The 10547-nt window shown below is 46.9% G+C and overlaps 1 protein-coding gene across 2 annotated transcripts in view; it reads right to left on the reverse strand.

Moving 5' to 3' along the window:
* The window catches only part of NUP153 (nucleoporin 153), a 133365-nt gene extending 123242 nt beyond the window's left edge, over positions 1 to 10123 (reverse strand). For both annotated transcript variants that reach the window (XM_040353767.1, XM_040353766.1), the window contains exon 1: positions 9748 to 10123. In XM_040353767.1, the coding sequence (XP_040209701.1) occupies positions 9748 to 9867 (120 nt within the window). In that variant the 5' untranslated portion in view covers positions 9868 to 10123. The remainder of the gene's footprint in view (positions 1 to 9747) is intronic.
* Positions 10124 to 10547: the final 424 nt, after the last annotated feature.

Raw genomic sequence — 10547 nt, forward strand, 5'->3', positions numbered from 1 at the left:
CAGGGGGAGCCAATGGTTGTGCTGCTGTCAATCAAACCCAATGACGCGGGGGTGGGGCAGAGGCAGGCAATCGTGTCTATGGACACAAATGATGAGCGCCTGCAAGGTAACCCCCCCCCTTCCTAGGAGGTTATCTGATGTGGGGAGGAGCCACCGATGGACCCCAGAAGAGGATGTTCGGGGCCACTCAGTGCAAAACAAGCTGCGCAGTGGAAGGAAGTAGGCGCGTGCGTGTGTAAAAAATGAGCCTTTACAATCACTTTAACACGTTCATTTTTTTTTTACCCCCCGTGTGTTTGATAGTCGCCCATTAACTACCCTCTGAAAAATTATCCACCACAGATAATTTAGAGAGCAGCAAGAACTTTCACTAGTGTGAATGAGCCTTGTGTTGGTTGAGGAGTAAAGCCGGCCAAATATACAGTATCTAACAAAAGAGTACACCCCTCACATTTTTGTAATCATTTATTATATCTTTTCATGTGACAACACTGAAGAAATGACACTTTGCTACAATGTAAAGTAGTGAGTGTACAGCTTGTATAACAGTGTAAATTTGCTATCCCCTCAAAATAACTCAGCCATTATTGTCTATACCGCTGGCAACAAAAGCGAGTAAACCCCCCAAAGTGAAAACTTACAAATTGGGCCCAATTAGCCACTTTTCCTCCCCAGTGTCACGTGACTCGTTAGTGTTACAAGGTCTCAGGTGTGTTAAATTTGGTGTTCGCGATCTCACTCTCTCATACTGGTCACTGGAAGTTCAACACTGCACCTCATAGCAAAGAAAATCTGAGGATCTTAAAAAAAAAATTGTTGCTCTACATAAAGATGGCCTAGGATATAAATATATTGCCAAGACCCTGAAACTGAGCTGCAGAACGGTAACCAAGACCATACAGCGGTTTTACAGGACAGGTTCCACTCAGAACAGGCCTCACCATGGTCGACCAAAGAAGTTGAGTACACAAGCTCAGTGTCACATCCAGAGGTTGTCTTTGGGAAATATATGTACAAGTGCCCCCAACATTGCTGCAAAGGTTGAAGGGGTGGGGGGGGGGGGGGTCGGCCTGTCAGTGCTCAAACCATACATGGCACACTGCATCAAATTGGTCTGCATGGCTGTCATCCCAGAAGGAAGCCTCTTCTAAAGATAATGCACAAGAAAGCCCGCAAACCGTTTGCTGAAGACAAGCAGACTAAGGACATGGATTACTGGAACCAGGTCCTGTGGTATGATGAGACCGAGACCAACATATTTGTTTCAGATGGTGTCAAGTGTGTGTGGGGGCAACCAGGTGAAGAGTACAAAGACAAGTGTCTCTTGCCTACAGTCAAACATGGTGGTGGGAGTGTCATGGTCTGGGGCTGCACGAGTGCTGCTGGCACTGGGGAGCTACAGTTCATTGAGGGAACCATGAATGCCAACATGTACTGTGACATACTGAAGCAGAGCATGATCCCGTCTCTTTGGAGACTGGGCCGCAGGGCAGTATTCCAGCATGATGAAGACCCCCAAACACTGCCTCCAAGATGACCACTGCCTTGCCAAACAAGCTGAGGGTAAAGGTGATGGACTGGCCAAGCATTTCTCCAGACCTAAACCCTATTGAGCATCTGTGGGGTATCCTCAAAACGGAAGGGGGAGGAGCGCAAGGTCTCCAACATCCACCAGCTGAGTTTCAGGGTTTTGGCAAACTTCTTATAGCCTAGGTCATCTTTATGTAGAGCAACAATCCCCCCCCCCCTTTTCCAATTGGGCCCAATTTGAAATTTTTCACTTAGGGGTGTACTCGCTTTTGTTGCCAGCGGTTTACATTAATGGCTGTGTGTTGAGCGATTTTGAGGGGACAGCAAATTTACACTATTATATAAGCTGTACATTCACTACTTTACATTGTAACAAAGTGTCATTTCTTCAGTGTTGTCACATGAAAAGATAACAAAATATTTACAAAAATGTGAGGGGTGTACTCACTTTGAGATACTGCAATTATCAGCTAATGGTGCAATTTAATGTGGATGAAAGAATCCTCGAATTGTGCTATTAAATTCTGACAGCAGGGACTCCTCTGTTGTCAACATACACTCATCAGCGCTGCAGCCAAGTGACTGCATGCGCTGATCAAGTGGAAATCACGAGATCAACTTCTCTTAAGTGAGAACGATCATAGATGGATCAAAATCCGCCTGGTTTAGCAGGGACCGGGCATCTATAGCTAGCTTTATAGTACATCAAAGGTGCAGCTGCTATAAGGAGAGGGATAGCCAAAGCTATTTTTTGGTTATACTCATCCTATGGGTCACAGGTAGGGTTGTCCCGATACCACTTTTTTAGGACTGAGTACAAGTACCGATACTTTTTTTCAAGTAGTCGCCGATACCGAATACCGATACTTTTTTTAAATGTGTCCCCAAATGCAGCCATGTCCCCCCACATATTGCAGCCATGTCCCCCCACAGATGCAGCCATGTATCCCCCCATCCAGCCATGTCTCCCCCCCATCCAGCCATGTCTCCCCCCATCCAGCCATGTATCCCCCCATCCAGCCATCGTCTGCCCCAGGGGTCAAGTCCTGGGGGAAAAAGTGTGGGAACTCCCACCCAAGATCCACTCCCCCACCCAAAAAAAAATAAAAAAATAAAGATACGCTCATATGCATATATATTTCACACCCTTTTACATTACATAGCACCATGCATCACTGGACCCCCTTTACATTACACAGCACCTTTGGACCCCCTTTTCATTACACAGCACCTCTGGACCCCCTTTTCATTACACAGCACCTCTGGACCCCCTTTTCATTACACAGCACCCTGCATCACTGGACCCCCTTTTCATTACACAGCACCCTGCATCACTGGACCCCCTTTACATTACACAGCACCCTGCATCACTGGACCCCCTTTACATTACACAGCACCTCTGGACCCCCTTTACATTACACAGCACCTCTGGACCCCCTTTACATTACACAGCACGGTTAAAACAGGATCAGGAGTGGGTTCACTTTACATGCTGTAACCTCACAGCAGTGAGGTAACGGGCCACCCATTCACTATCTCACAGTGTGGATATTATAGAGAAGATACCGTCACCACATTCAGCACATATCCAATGGACTTTCACATTTTTGAATGATTGCTATATACTATATCATGAAATAAGTTATTTTGTACTGCATCAGTTGGATTGCCACACATGCTTTGCACAGTTGTTTTGGCACTTTTATCATATTTAGCATTTGTGTTATTAAGGACTTGTTTGTTCTGTATTTTCACTTTACCATTGCTATAGTACTTGCTGGCAAGTTAAGTTACTATAATAATAAGGTTTGCACATAGCACTTTTTTTTGTTCCACATTTTTTTTAGCAACAGCACATAAGATTTGGAACTTTTGGCTATTTTCTTGCACATTGCACTTTTTACAACAGCTCAGAAACTCAAGGGTACCTCTGTTGTGAGAAGTCCTCCAGTCGAGTGTCTGAGCGCGTTCGTGTGTTCCCAAAGAGGGTACAGCAATGCAGCAAGGACCACAAAGGGACCTGGACCGGGCGGGAGGCGATGGAAGTAGCTGAGCTGGGCACTGGGCAGGAGCCTCTGCGATGGATGTGTAGCAATTGGCGGGACAAGCCGGGCGCACTCGTATGACGTCATCGGGAGCGTGGGTGTTGCCGTGGTGACAGAAAAGGACGGAAGGAGACAGGACTCGGGTACAGTTGTAAATTCGCTGCCTGTCACAATGCGTCTGCTCGAGTCCTGCAACAGGAACGACGTGTGCGGGGACGTCGTTCCCGCAGGACTCGAGCCCTGGTCTGCCCCCATCCAGCCATGTTCCACTTACCTGCATCCCCGCTGCCGCCGACGACTGTGTAATACGCCGGGAACGTTACAGTTTTGAATCGCTGTAATGATTGGCCCCGCGCTGCGTATAGACACTCCCCCTTGCTCGGGATTGGACAGTTCACCCGAGCAAGGGGGAGTGTCTATGCGCAAATCATTACAGCGATTCAAAGCTGTAATGTTCCCGCCCGTATTACACAGTCGGCGGTAGCGGGGATGCGGCGTAACGGCGGCGGATTGCGGCTTCGGTTGCGGCGGTCGGCGGGGGGGGACGCAAGTATTCTATTTAGGTATCGGGGCGGGGTATCGGCGTCTGAGTACCGCCGAGAAAACTCGGAATCGGTCCCGATACCGATACTAGTATCGGTATCGGGACAACCCTAGTCACAGGAGTGCCGTTCATTCTGCACTCCTGTGATCCGTTTTCAGGCGACAATGGACATCACACAGCCAGTCTAATCTCTGGAAAGTTCCTGACCATATGGTTGGAATCCACCCAGAAGCCTGGATCAGAACCGGGCTCAGCCACTTAGTGATCTGCCAAGAGCCTGAGCCAATCCCTCCAAAGCCCAGTGCGCCAGTAAGCTCTGGAGGGGAGAGCAGAGAGCCGCTGATCAATGGTCACAGCTCTCTGTTCAGAGCAGAAGAGAGAACAGAGATCAGCTGTGTTTAAAGGATGTTCCATCTACCTAGGCGAGTACAAATGTTTTTTTGTTTGACAGGCATACTTTTCTTAGGAAAAACAGATACGGGGAATTCCCGGAAAATTGATTCCGCTTGCCGACCAGCCGCCGCAGTTTTACGGCGGCAGGTCGGCTTGGCTAAGCAAAATCATGTAATATTATGTGATTTTGCATTTCAGCCACTAGGGGTGCGTGCGTGCCGCCGGAGGCGCGCGCCCCCTGCTCCCCCTGGTGCCGCGCACGTGCCCATCGGGCGCGATCACCGCCGGGCACCCGCGATCACTCGTTACAGAGCGAGAACCGGGAGCTGTGTGTATAAACACACAGCTCCCTGTCCTGTCGGGGAGAAATGACTGATCACATGTTCATACAATGTATGAACAGCGATCTGTCATTTCCCCATGTCAGTCCCACCCCCCTTCAGTTAGAACACACAGGGAACATAATTAACCCCTTCCTCGCCCCCTAGTGTTAACCCCTTTCCTGCCAGTGGCATTTGTATAGTAATCAATGCATTTTTATAGCACTGATCACTATAAAAATGCCAATGGTCCCAAAAATGTGTCAAAAGTGTCTGCCATAAGGTCGCAGTACCAACAAAAATCACTGATCGCCGCCATTATTAGTAAAAAAAAATATATATATATATATATATATATATATATATATATATATATATATATATATATTTATTAATAAAAATGCCATAAAACTATCCCCCATTTTGTAGACGCCATAAGTTTTGCGCAAACCGATCAATAAACGCTTATTGTGATTTTTTTTTTACGTAAAATATGTAGAAGAATACGTAGAGGCCTAAACTGAGGAAAAAAATTGTTTTTTTTTATATATTTTGGGGGGATATTTATTATAGCAAAAAGTAAAAAATATTCATATTTTTTCAAAATTTTCGCTCTGTTTTTGTTTATAGCGCAAAAACTAAAAACCGCAGAGGTGATCAAATACCACCAAAAGAAAGCTCAGTTTGTGGGAAAATCTGGTCTCCCACAGAACATGCAATCGTTTTAGTACATTTAACCCTTTCACGACTAAGCATATTTCTGACATTTGGTGTTTACAAGTTAAAATCTATTTTTTGCTAGAAAATTACTTCGAACCCCCAAACATATTATATATATTTTTTTTTTTTTTTTTAGCAGAGAATAAAATGGTGATTGTTGCAATATTTTATGTCACACAGTATTTGTGCAGCGATATTTTAAATGCAACTTTTTGGGAAAAAGACACTTTCATGAATTAAGAAAAAAAAAAAAAAAAAAGGTAAAGTTAGCCCAATTTTTTTGGATAATGTGAAAGATGATGTTACGCCGATTAAATAGATACCAAACATGTCACGCTTTATAATTGCACGCACTCGTGGAATGGCGAAAAATTACGATACCTAAAAATCTTGCGCCGCTTTAAAAAAAATTCTACGGTTACATGTTACCTCACATGTTTGATTTGAACACTGTTTACATATGCGGGCACAACTTCCTTATGCGTTTTCTTTGCTGCGCAAGATCGCAGGGACGGGGAATGTAAATATCCTTTGTGACAGTAATAGGTGGTGACAACCAGGGCTGTGGAGTCGGTAGATAAATGTTCCGACTCCTCAGTTTTATGTACTTCAGACTCCCCTGACTCCTCTGTATTAATATGCAAATGTATTTTATACATTCCTTGAGGGAAAGAAACGCAACCTACCACAGGACTACTGGCTGGGAAGCCAACAGTCTACTGTATTGCACAGTTTAAGCAAAAGACAAACACAATGAAAACAACGTTTTTTATTCTAAAACATGATTTTCCTAGGAGAATCGCATAGTCATGTTTAAAGTTTAAGCTAACAATCGGAGTTTACAAGTTTTTATAGCCTTAGCTAAATGACAGCAGTTTTTCCAATGGTTTACAGCTTGAGTCTTGAACTATTGGCCCTCCATTCCCTTCACTTATACAAGCGTCTCACTCTCTAGTCCTGCAAAAAACATATTTATTTAATCCCTTATCAGTGAGAGGCTAGGTTACACATGGACGCTGCGTTCCCTGTAAAAGCAGAACACAACACTATGGAAAGTATAAGTATTGCAGCTCCTAATTGTGCGTTGCGTGCCATATAGTGAAGCACATGAAAAGCATGCTTCTTCACGGTCACTTAACCTGTTCGTTTTGCGGTTACGTGAGGCACTGCATGCATTGGTCTTTATTCTTACAGTAGAGAAGTCATTAATTATAACTTTTTGTGAATTGGGACATTTAAACTTGCTTTTTTTTTTTTTATTCCAATCTAAATTTAGTAGGAGTCTGAGTCGGTGCATTGTTTGCCGACTCCAGGTACCCAAAATTTCTCCCGACTCTGACTCCTCAGCCCTGGTGACAGGTACTCTTTATGGAGGGATCGGGGGGGGGGGGGGTCTAAAAGACCCCACATCCCTCCTTTGCACTACAAAGTATTCAGACCATCGAAAACGGCGATTCTGAATATTGTGCATTTTTTTTAAACCGACGCCATTGGAACGTCACTTCCTGTTTACTCAACAGGAAGTGACGTTGCTTCCGTGTTTACACTGATGAGGCTGGATCAAAGCCATTCGCAGCTTCGTTTCAGTCTGCAGCTAGGGAGCGGAGGCAGGTAATCTTAGATCGGTCTCCTGGTGGGACGGGAGGCCCGGTAAGAGCGGGGGGTCCTCTCCCGCTCCTCCGGGATAACAACCGATTGGTTTTTAGCCGCATCGGTTGTTAACCCTGGAAAGCCAATCGCCGGCTCTAAAAAAAAAAATGATACATGGATGATGCCTGCAGCTACAGGCATCATCCCAGTATAACCACAAAAGCCGAGGACGCATATTTGCGTACGCTCAGCGGCAAGGGAATAAACTGCTAAAGACCTCACCACTATATAGCAGTCTTGTGACTTCCATTAGCGTCTGGTTAAAGCTTGTAGAAGTTTTCAATCTGACTGTCCCATGAGGCTGCCTGACACCATCTTGTCAATATTCCAATCGCACACGTTCCTGGACTTTTTAAACGGCTCATAGAAAAAAGTGGGTGCTGAAATGATCACCAGATGGAAAGAACAAGTAATGCCTGACGAAGAGGTCCTGCGTGGCCTCGAAACATTGCACTTTCTGTGATGCTTTTTTTGCATTAAATTTTTGGACGTATCTACGATCCATGGTGTGCTGGCGAATTTGTTCATTTGACACCCTAACTTGACAGGGCCGATTGGCCCTGTGCTGATCACGTGCACCCTTCTAGAGAAGAAAAAAAAAATAGCAATACACACCAAACTAAGCATATGCGGAGTGCCTCCAAGGCTCTGTACTATCAGCAGGATGGATTGGGGACAGTGGTTGAAGGGGAGAATCAGAAGACAGGATCAAAGCACCTTTTTTCACAATGCGCATTATTAACCCTTTAGGTTTCACAGCAAGTATGACAAGCCTGCTTTACTGTATATACAGACTGATTTTGCTGTTGTGGGTTTAGTAACACTTTAAAGCGGAGCACCACACAAAAGGGGAAAGGCCACTTGTTTGCACCGTCCCCATCTGCCGTGTGTGGTTCTTGGTTTTGACAGGTACCCACTTCCAGGTAAAATTACTGCACCCCAGTGCCAATCCTGACCTCCCTGGGGCCCTAAGCAAAATGACATGGCACATTAAAAATGAGAAGCGGGGGCGCTGACGACAGTGACATGTCACATTAAAGAAAGTTGAGAAGTGGGGGGGAGGGGGTGTTCTGCTGTCGGAAATGACAGCCAGTGAGTTTAGAAGCGGGGTGAGGGGGCGAAAATGACTTCTCACCAGGCGGGGGCCTCTAGTAATTTGGGGGGCCCTTCGCAGCTTTCCGGGGCCCTAAGCGGCTTGCATAGTGAGCCTATAGGGAGGATCGGCCCTGCTGCACACCCCCCCCCCTTCCATCTGGGAGATACATGGGTCACAGAAAGTGGTGTGACCATTCAGAAAGTGCAGTAGGAAACTGGCTGTGAAGCCTGAAAGCTTCACTGCCGCTTTCCCTTGGAGAAAATGCTGATGCCTGCACATGAAGAGGATTGACGAATCGGCTTGGGGTGCCAACATTGCTGGATCCCTGGACAGGCAAGTATCTATACATTAAAAGTCAGCAGCTACAGTATTTGTAGCTGACAACATTTTTTTTTTCCCAGACTTGAGCTCCTCTTTAACTGCTCTAGTGACTGAGTTAAGCCCCAATTCAAAAAAACATAACCATTTTGGTTCTGACAGTGGCTCGTGTACCAAATTCAAGTACTCCACGTCTACATTATGGCGCAACACCTGCGCCATACTCAAAATTAAGGATGAGCTCCAGCGTGTTCGCACAGTCCACGTGCAGAGCCTGCCAGGAAGTGGGCACCGCGCTAATCACGGGCAGGGAGATATTGTCTCGATGCTTGGTTGCAGAGATCGTGAAATGTCTCACTGTCCGTGATTAGCGCAGCGCCGACTTTGTGGCGGGCTCTGCACAAACACACCGCAGCTCATCCTTACTCAAAATAAAATGCCAACAATTAACGTATAAAAAACGGAGCCAAGATCAACTCTTTTGGCTTAGAGACAGATTTCACAAAAGCGTCTTACATGCATTCTTAAAAGTGACGCGACCTGCACCAAATACAAGTTCTAGAGCGGTACATGAACTTGTTCACACTGCGCCACTTTTAGAATGCACGCAAGACACTTTTGCAAAATCTGTGCGAGTCTATGTATTACGGAGTATATACTTGGAGTATACACTTACCTCTGTCTTGCACCTAAAGGGGGGCAATGTCATGCTCGTTCTGGCGAGATCCCGCAGATGGCAGAGCGGCCTGAATTTGGTAAGAACATGCTCTTATACTGGACTGGGTTCTGAGATTTGGGGGGGGCCTAGGATTCTCGCCAGAAGGGTCGTGACATCACACCCTGCAATGTAGAAGACAGTGGAAAGGCAAGCATGTCTGTTTTATGCCAGTGCTAGGCACCGTTTTTAAAGATGTGGGGGGGTCAGTCCTGAAAACTAAGACCTGGAACTGGTGAAAGTCAGACGTTTCTTACGCTGGGTACCTGAAATGAAATACACGCTTTATGGTACGTTAGAGCGGAAGTGTCCAGTCTGAGTAGGCCCAGGTGGGGGGTGAATGCAGCACACGGGGCCGGCACAAGTCACATGTCCGGCAGAACACACACACATGTACATTAGGCGCGCACACACACCTGCTGGTTCTGCTGGCGGGTTTTGGTGTACGGGGTCCTTGCAGAACTCTGGTGGTACCGCCGGCTCCGAATTTTACCTCCCGTGCCTAAGCCGTCTCCTCCTCCTCCTGCTGCCGCCATCCGGCCGACTCCTCCTCGGGTCACTCCGGCCCGAGGCTCTGCCGTCGCTCTGTACAGGTCCGTAGACAAGGCAGTCAGCAGAGGCGCTCTTCCCCGAGTCTGGAGAAGCGGGACAGTTTGGCCCTAAGGTCTGGCGCCCGCCGAACTCACTGCTCGGTCTACCCACGAACACGGGCCCTCCACTCCTCTCGGTTTACCGCCTGCCTGGAACTGCGCTCGTGCAATTCCTGTGTGACGCAATGACGTCCCGGCGCCGCACTGGCCGACGGGAAACGTAGTTCCCTCGTTCGAATGGAGAAAGGAATTGCGAGGCGTTCCGTGCGCGTGCGCAGTACACTCGGTTGGAGATTTTTAATAAGTTGGAACTTTTGACAGAACATCACAGCGGATCGTGACGCGAGGTTGCGTAATCGGCCGCGTGCGTCTTCCGCGCTGGGCTAGTGATTGGTGGATCGTGCAGGCGGGGCCTGAGAAAAATGGGACTGGGCTTTGAGTGTATTGTGCAATTCCTCCTTTACGAGTTACAGGAAGGAGTTTACTGCCAGTGTGCTCTGCTAAAGACATTGGTGAAGTGTATAGAGCCGAGGATTGCTCAGCTAAGCTTTCTTGTAGAACTAAACCTGCACAATTCCAATGAGAATATGAAGACACATGGAAGAGCGCAGAGAGATACGCACACG

The sequence above is a fragment of the Rana temporaria genome, chromosome 5 (genome assembly GCF_905171775.1).
Source record: "Rana temporaria chromosome 5, aRanTem1.1, whole genome shotgun sequence".
In the NCBI taxonomy this organism is placed as follows: domain Eukaryota; kingdom Metazoa; phylum Chordata; class Amphibia; order Anura; family Ranidae; genus Rana; species Rana temporaria.